This window comes from Bombina bombina, chromosome 8 (assembly GCF_027579735.1).
Source record: "Bombina bombina isolate aBomBom1 chromosome 8, aBomBom1.pri, whole genome shotgun sequence".
Taxonomy (NCBI): domain Eukaryota; kingdom Metazoa; phylum Chordata; class Amphibia; order Anura; family Bombinatoridae; genus Bombina; species Bombina bombina.
This window is the reverse complement of record NC_069506.1, coordinates 218721489-218739182: the sequence shown is the minus strand read 5'-3', so window position 1 is coordinate 218739182 and position 17694 is coordinate 218721489. Positions and strand designations below refer to the sequence as shown.

Below are 17694 nucleotides of genomic sequence, written 5' to 3'. Positions count from 1 at the left end.
GAGACAGATTGTCCAGGGACAGCCACCAACGGAGTGAGTCTCTGGTCCTCTGATTTACTTGTATCTTCGGAGACAAGTCTGTATAGTCCCCATTCCACTGACTGAGCATGCACAGTTGTAATGGTCTTAGATGAATGCGCGCAAAAGGAACTATGTCCATCGCCGCCACCATCAACCCGATCACTTCCATGCACTGAGCTATGGAAGGAAGAGGAACGGAATGAAGTATCCGACAAGAGTCCAGAAGCTTTGTTTTTCTGGCCTCTGTTAGAAAGATCCTCATTTCTAAGGAGTCTATAATTGTTCCCAAGAAGGGAACCCTTGTTGACGGGGATAGAGAACTCTTTTCCACGTTCACTTTCCAGCCGTGAGATCTGAGAAAGGCCAGGACAATGTCCGTGTGAGCCTTTGCTTGAGGAAGGGACGACGCTTGAATCAGAATGTCGTCCAGGTAAGGTACTACTGCAATGCCCCTTGGTCTTAGCACCGCTAGAAGGGACCCTAGTACCTTTGTGAAAATCCTTGGAGCAGTGGCTAATCCGAAAGGAAGCGCCACGAACTGGTAATGTTTGTCCAGGAATGCAAACCTTAGGAACCGATGATGTTCCTTGTGGATAGGAATATGTAGATACGCATCCTTTAAATCCACCGTGGTCATAAATTGACCTTCCTGGATGGAAGGAAGGATAGTTCGAATGGTTTCCATCTTGAACGATGGGACCTTGAGAAATTTGTTTAAGATCTTGAGATCTAGGATTGGTCTGAACGTTCCCTCTTTTTTGGGAACTATGAACAGATTGGAGTAGAACCCCATCCCTTGTTCTCTTAATGGAACAGGATGAATTACTCCCATTTTTAACAGGTCTTCTACACAATGTAAGAACGCCTGTCTTTTTATGTGGTCTGAAGACAACTGCGACTTGTGGAACCTCCCCCTTGGGGGAAGTCCCTTGAATTCCAGAAGATAACCCTGGGAGACTATTTCTAGCGCCCAAGGATCCAGAACATCTCTTGCCCAAGCCTGAGCGAAGAGAGAGAGTCTGCCCCCCACCAGATCCGGTCCCGGATCGGGGGCCAATATTTCATGCTGTCTTGGTAGCAGTGGCAGGTTTCTTGGCCTGCTTTCCCTTGTTCCAGCCTTGCATTGGTCTCCAAGCTGGCTTGGCCTGAGAAGTATTACCCTCTTGCTTAGAGGACGTAGCACCTTGGGCTGGGAAAATTAGGTCTATTTTTTGCCTTGAAGGGCCGATCCTGAGGAAGGGCGTGGCCCTTACCCCCAGTGATATCAGAGATAATCTCTTTCAAGTCAGGACCAAACAGCGTTTTCCCCTTGAAAGGAATGTTTAGTAGCTTGTTCTTGGAAGACGCATCAGCCGACCAAGATTTCAACCAAAGCGCTCTGCGCGCCACAATAGCAAACCCAGAGTTCTTAGCCGCTAACTTAGCCAATTGCAAAGAGGCGTCTAGAGTGAAAGAATTAGCCAATTTGAGAGCATTGATTCTGTCCATAATCTCCTCATAAGGAGGAGAGTCACTATCGAGCACCTTAAGCAGTTCATCAAACCAGAAATATGCGGCTGTAGTGACAGGGACAATGCATGAAATGGGTTGTAGAAGGTAACCCTGCTGAACAAACATCTTTTTAAGCAAACCTTCTAATTTTTTATCCATAGGATCTTTGAAAGCACAACTATCCTCTATGGGAATAGTGGTGCGTTTGTTTAAAGTAGAAACCGCTCCCTCGACCTTGGGGACTGACTGCCATAAGTCCTTTCTGGGGTCGACCATAGGAAACAATTTTTTAAATATGGGGGGAGGGACGAAAGGAATACCGGGCCTTTCCCATTCTTTATTAACAATGTCCGCCACCCGCTTGGGTATAGGAAAAGCTTCTGGGAGCCCCGGCACCTCTAGGAACTTGTCCATTTTACATAGTTTCTCTGGGATGACTAAATTTTCACAATCATCCAGAGTGGATAATACCTCCTTAAGCAAAATGCGGAGATGTTCCAATTTAAATTTAAATGTAATCACATCAGATTCAGCCTGCTGAGAAATGTTCCCTAAATCAGTAATTTCTCCCTCAGACAAAACCTCCCTGGCCCCCTCAGATTGGGTTAGGGGCCCTTCAGAGATATTAATATCAGCGTCGTCATGCTCTTCAGTAACTAAAACAGAGCAGCCACGCTTACGCTGACAAGGGTTCATTTTGGCTAAAATGTTTTTGACAGAATTATCCATTACAGCCGTTAATTGTTGCATAGTAAGGAGTATTGGCGCGCTAGATGTACTAGGGGCCTCCTGAGTGGGCAAGACTCGTGTAGACGAAGGAGGGAATGATGCAGTACCATGCTTACTCCCCTCACTTGAGGAATCATCTTGGGCATCATTGTCATTATCACATAAATCACATTTATTTAAATGAATAGGAATTCTGGCTTCCCCACATTCAGAACACAGTCTATCTGGTAGTTCAGACATGTTAAACAGGCATAAACTTGATCAGAAAGTACAAAAAACGTTTTAAAATAAAACCGTTACTGTCACTTTAAATTTTAAACTGAACACACTTTATTACTGCAATTGCGAAAAAACATGAAGGAATTGTTCAAAATTCACCAAATTTTCACCACAGCGTCTTAAAGCCTTGAAAATATTGCACACCAATTTTGGAAGCTTTAACCCTTAAAATAACGGAACCGGAGCCGTTTTAAGCTTTAAACCCCTTTACAGTCCCTGGTATCTGCTTTGCTGAGACCCAACCAAACCCAAAGGGGAATACGATACCAAATGACGCCTTCAGAAGTCTTTTATAAGTATCAGAGCTCCTCTCACATGCGACTGCATGCCATGCCTCTCAAAAACAAGTGCGCAACACCGGCGCGAAAATGAGACTCTGCCTATGCTTTGGGAAAGCCCCTAAAGAATAAGGTGTCTAAAACAGTGCCTGCCGATATTATTAAATCAAAATACCCAGAATAAATGATTCCTCAAGGCTAAATAAGTGTTAATATCAATCGATTTAGCCCAAAAAAAGTCTACAGTTTAAATAAGCCCTTGTGAAGCCCTTATTTACAATCGTAATAAACATGGCTTACCGGATCCCATAGGGAAAATGACAGCTTCCAGCATTACATCGTCTTGTTAGAATGTGTCATACCTCAAGCAGCAAGAGACTGCAAACTGTTCCCCCAACTGAAGTTAATTGCTCTCAACAGTCCTGTGTGGAACAGCCATGGATTTTAGTTACGGTTGCTAAAATCATTTTCCTCATACAAACAGAATTCTTCATCTCTTTTCTGTTTCTGAGTAAATAGTACGTACCAGCACTATTTGAAAATAACAAACTCTTGATTGAATAATGAAAAACTACAGTTAAACACTAAAAAACTCTAAGCCATCTCCGTGGAGATGTTGCCTGTACAACGGCAAAGAGAATGACTGGGGTAGGCGGAGCCTAGGAGGGATCATGTGACCAGCTTTGCTGGGCTCTTTGCCATTTCCTGTTGGGGAAGAGAATATCCCACAAGTAAGGATGACGCCGTGGACCGGACACACCTATGTTGGAGAAAGAGAGGTAGCCGTAGCTTTTTGACCCCTACGCTTCCCAGAATAAACAAATAGGGAAGACGTTTGACGGAAATCCTTGGTCGCTTGTAAGTAGAACTTCAAGGCATGAACCATGACCAAGTTATGTAACAGATGTTCCTTCTTAGAAGAAGGATTAGGACACAAGGAACGAACAACAATTTCCTGATTAATATTCTTATTGGAAACAACCTTAGGAAGAAATCCAGGTTTAGTACGCAAAGCCACCTTATCAGAATGAAATATAAGATAAGGTGAAGCACATTGTAACGCAGAAAGCTTGGAAACTCTTCGAGCAGAAGAGATAGCAACTAAAAACACTTTCCAAGATAACAGCTTAATATCTATGGAATGCATAGGTTCAAACGGAACCCCTTGAAGAACATTGAGAACTAAATTCAAACTCCATGGCGGAGCAATAGGTTTAAACACAGGCTTGATTCTGATTAAAGCCTGACAAAAAGCCTGAACGTCTGGGACATCTGCCAGACGCTTGTGAAGTAAAATTGACAAAGCAGAAATCTGTCCCTTTAAGGAACTAGCTGATAATCCCTTCTCCAATCCTTCTTGGAGAAAGGACAAAATCCTAGGAATCCTAACCTTACTCCATGAGTAGCCCTTGGATTCGCACCAATAAAGATATTTACGCCATATCTTATGGCAAATCTTTCTAGTGACAGGCTTGTGAGCCTGAATCAGAGTATCAATGACCGACTAAGAAAATCCCCACTTAGATAAAATCAAGCGTTCAATCTCCAGGCAGTCAGCTGGATTTGGATGTTGGAACGGACCTTGAATGAGAAGATCCCCCTCCTAGATCAGTTTGTACGAATAGTCTCCATCTTGAACAATAGGACTCAGAGAAATTTTTTTAGACATTTGAGTTTTAAGATTGGTCTGAAGGTTCCCTCTTTTTTGGGAACCACGAATAGATTTGAGTAGAACCGCTGACCCTGTTCCAGCTTTGGAACTGGGCAAATTACACCCATTGTATAGAGGTCTTTTACACAGCGTAAAAACGCCTCTCTTTTTGTCTGGTCTACAGACAAACGTTAAAGGTGAAATCTCCCCCTTGGGAGAAAATCCTTGAATTCCAGCTGGTACCCCTGGGTCACTATTTCCAAATGCCCAGGGATCCGGTACGTTCCTTGCACAAGCCTGAGCAAAGAGAGAGAGTCTGCCACCTACTAGATCCGGTCCCGGATCGGTGGCTGCCCCTTCATTGGTAGCAGCAGCGGGCTTCTTGGCTTGTTTACCTTTACTCCAGGCCTGGTTAGGTCTCCAGACCGACTTGGATTGAGCAAACATAGCCATGTGAAACCCCAGAATCGCAAACATTACCAGCCATGAACTGTTTCATATAAAAAAATAAACGTTAGGCTGCCCCAGTGTCTAATAATCAGCCCTGAATTTTCTGTGCATCATGACAAAGTTAGACTCCATAGGTTTACTACTTACCCCTTCCCAACTTGGGAAACATGTCAGCCAATTCTGATATACTATAGTCTCTCTAGAATAAATGACTGCACATACCTCAATGCTGCTTGTAGCATGAAAACGTTCCCCACACTGAAGATGTCTCCTGTACTCCTCAGCAACTCTGTGGGAACCGACATGAATCTTAGTGACATCTGGAAAGATCATCAACCTCATGGCAGTAATCTTCTATCTCCTGCCTGAGGAAAAATAGAACTCCCCGGTACCATTTAAAATAAAAAACTTCTTGATTGAAGGACTAAAAAACTATTATTCTATCACCACTTTTACTTTACCCTTCCTATTACTAGCATAGGCAAAGAGAATGACTGGGGGTGGAGTCAAGGGAGGAGCTATATAGACAGCTCTGCTGTGGTGCTCTTTGCCACTTCCTGTTAGGAGGATGATATCCCACAAGGATGAATCCGTGGACTCGTCGTATCTTGTAGAAGAAAAGGCACCTTTAAGCCACACTGTGACCCTGTCTTCTTGCATCATCATATGTGTATAAAAAAATTAAACGATCTTACCGGAATCTATGCCATGGAACAGAACACAGCCTCTCAAGTTTGACAGTCTTGTAGCATCGCTCCAGACATGGACTTGAGTGATGGAAGCAGGCAGTGTAACTCGTCAACACTGTTTGCGTAGGAGCTGTTAATACGAGTCTGGATGGGTTTGCAGAAAGAAAAAGACTCTCCCTGCATCTCAAGACTAACTTTCATCAATGCTCTCACTGAGAGGCTGACAAGACTACATAAAACTACAGTCCCATTCCGAAGGGTAGATACCCTTCATAAGGAACTACTCAGAATCTGACATTTCTCTGCCAACCTCCTGTGACGAAAGGCAAAGAATGACTGGGATATGAGGTAAGTAGGGGGAGTATTTGTCTTTGCCTCCTCCTGGTGGCTAGGTTCAGTATTTCCCGACAGTAAGGAATGATGCCGTGGACTCTACTCATATTAGGAAGGAAAACCTACAGCCCAAGCATAGCAAAATTTGTAAAAACGTAGTATTAAAGTGATCAAAAGGTCAAAAGTGAAATGTGCATGGGTGCATTTCAATAATAGCATTTTAAAAATAAAAACTTCCATTAGCAAAAATGCTTTTAGTAAAAACCAAAAGTCCCCCCCCCAAAGGCATATACACATATGCTGTAGGCCCTGTGCAGTATTAAAAACACTGAGTCAGTAGTTGGTTACTTATAACAGAAATTAAATCTTCATAGGACACTAAACACACCACCCCAACTCAGAGTGTGAATGGGCCATGACAGCATATGTGTGTATGCAGCTGAAAAGCGGTAATAACTTAGTAGAAACATTTTTGCTAATGAAAGTGTATTGCAAACAATGCTATTTAAAATTTAAATTAACATTTTTTCCCTTTCGATCTCTTTAAGCCAGTAATTCCATCCATGCAGTATTTGGTGTAGCTGCTATAATTAAAAAAAATAGTGACAAAATAATCTAATTTTGGAGGTATTTTTTCTTTTTTTACACTAGTTGTGTTAAATTATAAAGTGCCACAAAAAGAATAAAAAAGTCTATATATTATATATAAATAAATTTAACACGTTTCATTTGAAGCACTGAAAATGGGAAAAACCGCTCTCCTTAAGTGGTTAATGGTTTCTAGACAAAAAGCTAAGAAAAGCATTACTGCTTAGGAGTTTGATTATTGATTGATTAACAGCCTTACTTATCTGCTGTAGTGATACAATAGTTCTACATTTGGATGTCATAAAAGGGCCACTTTATGCAGTAGAATTGCATCATTAACAAGTACATAATAGAAAGACTTTGATAAGCCACTCTGAGGAAACAAACGCTAGATAAAATGATGTATTCAGAGCAAAAGTTTAGTCTAAAAATATGCAGATTAAAAAAAAATATAGCAGTTTATATTGAAAGCCTGTTCTCCTAATCTCATATTGTCTGTTAAAGTGAAAGTCCCCTTTATTTGTTTTCAGCCTAGCGTTTGTAAAACGCTATGATTGAAACAAATAGGGAACTTTCATTCATGAAGTATAAGAGACACTTCCTGTAGAAAGCGCCTTTGTTTTAAAAGATGGCCGTTGTTAGCTGCTACAGCAGCCCACGGCTAAAAAATTTATTTTACTAAGAGGTAACGTTTTCACCTCTTAGCCAATAGCCGTACGGTAAATCCGGCTTGGCGCCCATGGGAGCTGGATTTACTGCACGCTATTGGCTAAGAGGTGAAAACATCACCTCTTAGCAATAATTTTTTTTTAGCCATGGGCTGCTGTATCAGCAAAAAACGGCGATCAGTTAAAACAAAGGAGCTTTCTACATGAAGAATCTTATACTTCATGAATGAAAGTCCCCTTTATTTGTTTCAAAAGTCAATCCTAGCGTTTTACAAATGTTTACTTTCACTTTAAGAGTAGTTATAAATGAGCTAATGTAACGGTTTAAAAAGGGAAAGTTCACCCAAAAGTTCTCCCCTTTAAATTATTTCCAATGATCCATTTTACCAGCTAGAATGTTTTAAATTTCCCATTATTCTCTCTAAGTATTGAGCTTTGGTTTTCCAGACAAATATAAGATAAGGAAGAATAGGTGTGTAAAAAAAAAAAGTGATAACATAATGATTACCTTTAAGTTCAACGCACGGTAATAGGCTGTGGTTTAAAAGCACAAAACCAGTTAACTTCATATACACAAAATAAACCTAAAAAATGCTATTTCTTAAATATTTTATACTCATCAGCTGGTATGACAAGTCATTGAAAATACCTTAATGAAAAACAATTTTACAATGTACTGTCCCTTTAAGTATGAGAGATCTAAAGAAGGGGGTGTAAAACACGGGCCGAACACTACCTAAATGTCTTGCCATTGCTGTGTATGTTTATGATACGTATCAAGTGTCTTTAACCCTTTTGTGCCTGGCAAAAGTGTTTACATCAGAACTTTTTTTTTTTTTTCCTGATGTTAAACAGTTGCTGCAAAAACAAAAATGTATGCTTACCTGATACATTTTTCTTTCCGGGCATGGTGAGTCCACAGCGTCATTCCAATTACTAGTGGGATATTCAACTCCTGACCAGCAGGAGGCGGCAAAGAGCACCCCAGCAAAGCTCTTAAGGGTAACGTCCCTTACCCATAATCCCCAGTAATTCAGCCGAAGGAAAATGGAAAAGGGAGAAATGTTTATGTAAAGAGGTTTATGGGAAGAGAAGACTCTTCCCGAGACCACAGACCCTGATCTTTCAAAGAACCCCAAACAGCTCCCCAGCCTGACGTCCGTAGTCACAATCACTCAGGAAAAGAAAGACAGAGACTCGTTAGGGGGTCCAGATTTATCCTCTGCGATAAATCTGAATGGTCTCTGTTCCATTGATGGAGCATGCAAAGCTGCAGAGGTCGCAGATTGAACCGAGCAAAATGAATGTTGTCCATGGAAGCCACCATCAGAACAATCACCTCTATGCATTGAGCCACTGATGGACGAACAGACTGGAGGGAAAGGCAAGAAGTTTGGATTTTCTGACGTCCGTCAGCAAAATCTGCATGGACAGAGATCCTATGATTGTCCCTAGGAAAATCACTCATAGTTGGAACCAGAGAACTATTCCAGATTCACATTCCACCCGTGGAAATGTAGAAAAGACAACATCTCTGTATGAGATTTTGCTAGTTGAAAAATGACGCCTGAACCAAGATGTCGTCTAGAAAAAGGAACCACCGTAATTCCCTGGGATATGATCACTGTCAAGAGCTCCCAGAACCTTTGTGAATATTCTGGGAGCTGTGGCAAGACCAAACGAAGTGCAATAAACTGAAAATGCTTGTCCAGAAAGGCAAACCTTAGAAACTAGTAATGATCCCTGTGAATGAGAACATGTAAGTACGCGTCCTTCAAGTCTATGGTCGTCATGAACTGACCTTCCTGAACCAATGAGAGAATTGAACAAATAGTTTTCATCTTGAAGGACGGAAACATGAGGAATTTGTTTAGGCACTTTAGATCTAGGATGGGACGAAAAGTTCCCTCTTTTTTGGGAACTACAATTAGATTTGAAAAGAATCTTAGACCTTGTTCCTCAAGAGGGACTGATACAATAACTCCCAGGGAGGATAGGTCTTTTACGCAATTTAAAAATGCTTCCCTCTTTACCTGGTTTGAGGATAGTCTTGACAGGAGAAATGTGCCCCTTGAAGGGCAAGACTTGAATCCTATTTTATAACCCTGGGATACTATGTCCACAGCCTATGGATCTGGGACATTGCGTATCCAAGCCTGTTGGAAAAGAGAAAGTCTGCCCGCCCCCCACCTGATCAAAAAATCGGATCGGGGCAGACCATTCATGCTGATTTAGAGTCAGCAGGCGGCTTTTTGTTATCCCTTTTCCCGGGCTGGATGGATTTCCAAGTGGACCTGGATAGGTCTGGTTTGGAAGAAGAGGACAAAGTCTGTCCATTAAAGTGAAAGGAACGAAAATTAGAAGTCTGTCGACCCTTAGGTCTATTCTTCTTGCCCTGAGGTAGGAAAGATCACTTTCCACCCGTAATCTCTGAAATGATCTCTGCCAGACCGGGCCCAAACAAAGTCTTACCCTTATAAGGTAAAGCCAAAAGATTGGCCTTTGAAGAAACATCAGACAACCAAGATTTGTCTATGAGTAAGGCTGACATCAAGCCGAAACGCGTAAGACAGTACTGCTCCAGCTGATCTTATGAAAATATACTGTTTTTAAGAAGCATTTACTCACTTGTTTGTGAAGAGAAAAAAGAAAAGGAAAAAAACTTTATTTATAATAAAGCTGCAAGAGTTTTATTAAAAAATATGCCTTGAGACTCAACCGGTTTATTTCGCAAATTGCTCTAATTATACTTACCGGGTTGGATTTCGGCATACCATATGTCACCGTTGTGCTAGGGGCTACGGTAACGTAGTAGGGGATTCCATTGGTCGTGCTGTACGATACAGACCGGAAGTGCATGGATCTTGACCAATCACAGCGGAGTTAATCGCAACAGCGTGAAGGACGCCGAAGACAGCACAGAGTGCAGAGCTCCTATGGAGAAGCGGGACGGTAAGCAAACAATCGGATGTTGAGGCAGTTAACACCCTGGTGAGTTATTGCCTTTTCTTTAATCTCCGATACTGCTACCATTAAAGTATACCGCAGGACACTACTGATAAGGACTTTGAGATCCAATATTGGGACACAGCATATTACACATGCATCTTTCTTCTACCGAACACATTGCACATATAAACTTTGGGATCCCCTCCCCGCTTACATCTTGAGCCTCACTAGGGAGAGTCTTCTACCTTTGCTAATTAACCAAGATTTTAACCAGAGAGCTCTGCGAGCTAGCAATGTGAAGCTAGACATTTTAGCTCCCAGTCTAAATACCTGCATGTTCGCATCACAGATAAAAGGTATTGGCCAGTTTAAGAGCATTGATCTTATCTTGGATCTCCTCTACCGTAGTCTCTCCTCAAATACGATCAGACAGGGCATCACACCAATAAGATGCTGCTCCCGCAACCGTGGCAATACTCGACGCAGGTTGCCACTGTAAATCCTGGTGGATGTACATCTTTTTTAAGTAAGCCTCTAAGCTTCTTATCCATTGGATCCTTAAAACAACAACTGTCCTTTATAGGAATGGTAGTTCTTTTAGAGATGGCTCCTACTTTATGTGCGGTGCGCCGAATCTCGAATAGGGGAAGGGGAAAAAGGAACCCCTGGCTTATCCCATTCCTTAGAGATAATTTCAGATATTTTCCTAGGAACAGGAAAAACATCAGAAGATGGAGAATCATAAACTATCTAGTTTAGAAGACGTCTTGGGGTTGGCAGCAAATAAAGGTTCAGAGTCGTCCAAAGTAGCTAGAACCTCTTTCAGTAGTAACCAGAGGTGTTCAAGCTTAAATCTAAAATTAACCTCTTCATATTATGAAGTTTTGGCCGTCAAAGTGTCAGAGTCTGAAATTTCACCTTCAGAAGCTTCTGAAGTATTTTCAGACAATTCAGAAAGGTTGACCAGCACAGATTTAGAGTCGTCAGAAGCCTTACTAACGGAAAAATGTTTAGATTTCCTCTAACCCTGAAGAAGGGAAAGCTGCCAAAGCCGCCAATACTGCAGAACTAATCTGAGCGGCAAAATCCCCAGGAGGTTGAGAGAACACAGATGACACAGCATGGGAGACAATTAAAGTGTCAGTAAATTTTGGTGTATAAAGTTTAAAATCTAGGTAGGCTCTATTATTGTAATCGCTAATTTTTTGTAATCTTTACTTGGGACATTTGAGGAGAAAGCTGAGGCATGTCACGCACAGCATTATCCTGAGAGACATTAGGCTCAGAAGGGAGTAATTTGTCTTTAAATTTTAAAGTTTTAGATAAGCATGAGGAACAGAAATGCATTGGTAAAACTATTTGAGCCTTAAAACATAGTAAGCATTTATTAACAGACTGATCTAATGCTGAATCCATAATTACAGAATTCAGCTTTTAAATAATATTGTAAAAGAAAATAAATCTTTACATTTTATTAGAATTTTAGAAAGCAATAAAAAGATCCTTCAAAGCAACCTCAGATTGCCTGAAGCTCCTACCAGACAGGATTGACACCCCACTAGTCAGAAGAAACGAAAACTTCCTGTAAAGATCTTCTCCCTATTAGCACATAACGATCCGTTGATGAGAAAAATGTCAAAAACTTAAATCCGACAGAGCTCCACAATGCAATACACTTCAACGCAATGCAAGCTCACTAAGCTCCACTCCGATATTACGAAAGTGCAGGCGTCATGTGAGCGGACTGAAAATCTGCCACTTGAAAGAGCGCAAAAAAAGTAAACGGCTCACAGTTTTGACCGTTCAAAACTATATTCTCTTCAAAATATGTTAGTCACATGAATACATATAATAAAATGCCCTGCATTCCGCTAATTTAATCAGAATGCTGCATCACTCCTCTATTGATTCACAATAAAGGTTATGAGCCCCCAGCCAAATAACGTCTCACAACACCTTTAACCAATACAGTGTCATATCCTCCAAAGAATGTATCCTTAACTAATAAGGATATCTAAGTTCCAATTTGTGCCATAATCTGTCCAAAATAAGTATCCTTAATTAAAAAGAATATCTATGTCCCAATTGGGATCCATGTGAGGATCAACCTCTTAAGTGCTGCTGTCTTACAATACCTAGAAGGAAAAAGGCACTTACCTTAGATCCAGCTGCAGGACAGATGCTGTTACATAGGAGTGACAGGCACTTCGTTCCCTGTCATGGACCTGTAGGAAAAGAAACAGTAACTCTGGCTTTCTACAAAGGGGTAGCAAAATGTTTAAAGTAAAGCAAAGACCACCTCGCCGCCTTTTAACTGCTAAAAGCCACCACTACTCTTACTATAGAGATTGACATGGACACAACAAGACCCCAAACCTTGTTTGCAGGGAAAAGTAACCATAAAAGGATTAAATATCTTCAGACACCAACTTCGCACATCCTCCATTGACAGAGGCAAAGAGAATGACTGGGGGTTATGGGTAAGGGAAGTTACACTTAACAGCTTTGCTGGGGTGCTCTCGGCCTTCTCCTGCTGGCCAGGAGTTGAATATCCCACTAGTAATTGGAAACACGCTGTGGACTCTCCATGCCATAGGAAACAAAAGAAAATCCTGCAAACGTCTATGCTAGGCACACCCCCAGTCCACCTTATAAGATAGGTTGTTCCATGCCATCCTTTGACGATAAAGCCCAGTACTGTTAGGTTGGCATGGAATGTCCTACATGAGTGAAGGGGATGATGTTATATTATTTGGCAACACTAATCAATTCTTTGCAAATAAGGCCAGTTTGACACCACTTATCTATAGGATCATCGATCGTGTCAGCTGACATCCTAGCAATAAGTCATGAGAAACCATCAATGCTTGCAATAAAAAAAGACAAAAAGGAGTTTGTGATTGATCATTGTGCCTTATGTACATGAGGCAACCATCCGTGTTACAAGGAGTGCACTATTCTAGTAAAAAAAAAAAAAAAAGCCGTAGTAAATGTCTTACACGGTGCACAGTATAAATAAAAAATGCAGATTTATTAGATTTACCTTGATACTGACTCAAGATTGAAGATATGGCAGGTCACTCTAATGAGACATGTCTCCCTGTGGTCCATAGAGAGCAGAGTTAGTAGAAAAGAACCCTCAAAAAAAGTATTTAAAAAAGGGACACCGTACTAGAAAATGTGTTTCAAATGACGAATGCTAACTATTGCAGAGTATTAAATGTTATTCTTTTTTTGTGTTTAAAATGGCTAATTTTACACATTCACCTGTATTCTACAGAACATGCACATAATAATGCGTTGAACCTGCAAGTAAAGTAGACTTGATAATGTTATTTAAAGGGACAGTCTACACCAGAAGTTGTTGTTATAAAAGATACATAATCCCTTTATTACCCATACCCCAGTTTTGCATAACCAACAGTTATATTAATATACTTTTCTGACAGCCCCCTGATCACATGACTTTGTATTTATTATCCATTGACTTGCATTTGATCACAATGTTATCTATATGACTCGCATGAACTAGCACTCCCCTGTTGTAAAAAGCTAATACAAAAGCATGTGATAGGATAGGTCTTTAATTGCTTAGAAACAGGCAGAAATGTAGAGGTTTAAATGTTATAAAGTATATTACTATAACAATGTTGGTTGTGCAAAGCTGGGGGATGGGAAGTAAAGGCTTTATCTTTGTAAACTATAACAATTTTAGTGCTGACTGTCCCTTTAACGTTATTTCAATACCTAATTATGGCTAGGGGATTGAATAATCACATACAGCTATATCATATACAAAATCTCTCTCGCTCCTCATACCCCAATACTGGGAGGTTAAACTGCGCCATTGCCTTCTCTTTACATAGCTTTTCTACAGAGAAAACATTTGGTACTCAATGTCAGAATAGGTGGAGATCTAACAGGCAAAAAGTAACTATTTCAAAAACAGCACATAAAAGTAAAATGAGCTATTTTCAAACAAATCCAATCCTGTGGGTAAAACGTACCATTTGTTACACATTAAAAAAGGGAGAACATTTTAGAATACAATGTGCCTTTAAAGACATACTTTTGAAATAGAGCAAGGATCTGGTAAAATAAGTTTGCACCCTCCTGAGCAGCTATAGGAAACTTTTTCCAGGAAAACCCCCCGCAGAATTTGAGTCCCCTGGAGGTCCATAAAACCAGAACCTAACTGATCACAAGAGCAGGGTCTGAGGGTGAAACTTTGGATTGCACAATATAGGTGAGAGAAAACCAATCAGACAGTACACTGCAGGATAAAGCAAATCATTTATAGTATACAAGTGGCAGAAAAGAACCAGACAGAAGCATTTATTGTACATAAAGCAAGAGGGGGAAAAAAAACGGCATCTTAACCTGATGGGTGAATGTTTCAGAGTAGTCTCCTGGATTCTTAAACCAGCCAGGAAGATATGAAAAGGCTGTGCATCATACATAGTAAAAAACAAAATAATACCAGAAGGTAAGAGAACACAGGGACTCTACCATTGACTCTCTGTACGGCCTGATAATACTATCAATATAAAACCAGATGAAAGCTGCTCAGTTTCACCAATAAGCAGAAATCTCAAGAAACAAGCTGAGTGGGAGAGAGGAAAGGAAGAGAAGCAAATACACAAACGTTACTAACTTTCTAATGTGGGTGTTGAATTTATAACTTTTGTCCACATTGTAGCCTAGCTTTTTGTTCCGTCAACCATTCTGATTTCTACCATTTCATAAACTATTAAAATCGCCACAACTCTCCTCTCGCATACCTTTGTCCAGGGATGTGCTTTAATTTGTGGAAATTTGAATTCTGTGTAATTTGGGTTCATCTCTCTGATTTGTTCCCGAGTGGGAGTTCCCAAAACCTGCATGAACAAGAAAATGTATAGCTTGTGATTGCTTGCTGGGCTTACCTAATGTCTTAACAAATGTGCTGGCCAACTAAACCCATTTCTATCAAATAATCTTACCTTTAAAAAAAAAATAAAAAAAATATTCACCCTATTTACAGAACTCCAAGATAACTCCTACCCATATATATTTTCAGAGCACCTTTATTTAGTTAGTGCCAAGTAATCAAACATCAAGCAGAATGCATCTATCAAAACCATGAGGATATAAAGAGATCAAATCACCTTTATAATTTCCACCAGCTGGTCCACTCCACTGTCTCCAGGGAAGATGGGCTGCCCCAGGAGAAGCTCTGCAAGGACACACCCAGCTGACCATATATCTAAAAGAAGAAAAAAAAAAAATTCCGTATACATTTGTGGCCAAAAGGAATAAACCAGTCTCATATAGTACCAGAATGCCGAGGTATTTTTATATTACTTTTCAGCAAAATAATCTTACCAATGTTTGCGGTGTAATCTGTGGCACCGAAAATCAACTCAGGAGCTCTGTAATACCGTGAGCATATATAGGATACATTAGGTTCCCCTCGAACCAGTTGCTTTGCACTGTAAAGTGGAAGAATGAAAGATATAGATCCATATATACATACACACATAGATAGAGATTATGATTATATATATATATATATATATATATATATATATATATATATATATATACATATATACATATATACATATATATATATATATATATATATATATATATATATATATATATATATATATATATATATACACACATATATATATATATATATATATACATACACATATATACATACATTCGATAGATAGATACACACACACACAGTGGATAAAAAAAAAAAAAGTCTACACACCCTTGTTAAAATGTCAGGTTTCTGGGATGTAAAAAATTAGACAAAGATAAATCATTTCTGAACTTTTTCCACCTTTAATGTGACCTATAAACTACACAACTCAATTGAAAAACAAACTGAAATCTTTAAGGTGGAGGGAAGAAAACAAAACAAAAATTATGTGGTTGTAGTCGTGTTCAAAATTAAGCAATCACATTCAAAACCATGTTAGAGTCATCACACACACCTGCCATAATTTAAAGTGCCTCTGATTAACCCTGAATAAAGTTCAGCTGCTCTAGTAGTTCTTGCCTGACATTTTCTTAGTCGCGTCCTACACAAAAGCCATGGTCCGCAGAGAGCTTCCAAAGCATCAGAGGGATCTCATTGTTAAAAGGTATCAGTCAGGAGAAGGGTACAAAATAATTTCTAAGGCATTAGATATACCATTGAACACAGTTAAGACAGTCGTCATCATCAAGTGGAGACCATATGGCACAACAACATAATTTATCTAAGAACTTACCTGATAAATTAATTTCTTTCATATTAGCAAGAGTCCATGAGCTAGTGACGTATGGGATATACATTGCTACCAGGAGGGGCAAAGTTTCCCAAACCTCAAAATGCCTATAAATACACCCCTCACCACACCCACAAATCAGTTTAACGAATAGCCAAGAAGTGGGGTGATAAGAAAAAAGTGCGAAAGCATAAAAAATAAGGAATTGGAATAATTGTGCTTTATACAAAAAAATCATAACCACCACAAAAAGGGTGGGCCTCATGGACTCTTGCTAATATGAAATAAATGAATTTATCAGGTAAGTTCTTACATAAATTATGTTTTCTTTCATGTAATTAGCAAGAGTCCATGAGCTAGTGACGTATGGGATAATGACTACCCAAGATGTGGATCTTTCCACGCAAGAGTCACTAGAGAGGGAGGGATAAAATAAAGACAGCCAATTCCGCTCAAAAATAATCCACACCCAAAATAAAGTTTAAATTTTATAATGAAAAAAACTGAAATTATAAGCAGAAGAATCAAACTGAAACAGCTGCCTGAAGTACTTTTCTACCAAAAACTGCTTCAGAAGAAGAAAACACATCAAAATGGTAGAATTTAGTAAAAGTATGCAAAGACAAAGTTGCTGCTTTGCAAATCTGATCAACCGAAGCTTCATTCCTAAACCGATTTGTGGGTGTGGTGAGGGTGTATTTATAGGCATTTTGAGGTTTGGGAAACTTTGCCCCTCCTGGTAGGAATGTATATCCCATACGTCACTAGCTCATGGACTCTTGCCAATTACATGAAAGAAAATGACATTACCAAGAACTTGATGTCCCTCCAAAATTGATGAAAAGACGAGAAGAAAACTGGTCTGGGAGGCTACCAAGAGGCCTACAGCAACATTAAAGGAGCTGCAGGAATATCTGGCAAGTACTGGCTGTGTAGTACATGTGACAACAATCTCCCGTATTCTTCATATGTTTGGGCTTTGGGGTAGATGGCAAGACGGAAGCCTTTTCTTACAAAGAAAAACATCCAAGCCCAGCTAAATTTAGCAAAAACACATCTGAAGTCTCCCAAAAGCATGTGAGAAAAGGTGTTATGGTCTGATGAAACCAAGGTTGAACTTTTTGGAAATAATTCCAAATGATATGTTTGGCGCAAAATCAACACTGCATATCACCAAAAGAACACCATACCCACAGTGAAGCATGGTGGTGTCAGCATCATGCTTTGGGTCTATTTTTCTTCAGAAGGAACTGGGGCCTTATTCAAGGTAGAGGGAATTATGAACAGTTCCAAATACCA

The 17694-nt window shown here is 39.9% G+C and overlaps 1 protein-coding gene across 1 annotated transcript in view; it reads right to left on the bottom strand.

The window, feature by feature from the left end:
• Positions 1 to 17694, bottom strand: part of GSK3A (glycogen synthase kinase 3 alpha) — a 48168-nt gene that overhangs the window by 17205 nt on the left and 13269 nt on the right. The window contains exons 6-8 of the mRNA XM_053690956.1: positions 15491 to 15597; positions 15274 to 15371; positions 14908 to 15003 (exon numbers count right to left, since the gene is read on the bottom strand). Of these exons, the coding sequence (XP_053546931.1) occupies positions 14908 to 15003; positions 15274 to 15371; positions 15491 to 15597 (301 nt within the window). The remainder of the gene's footprint in view (positions 1 to 14907; positions 15004 to 15273; positions 15372 to 15490; positions 15598 to 17694) is intronic.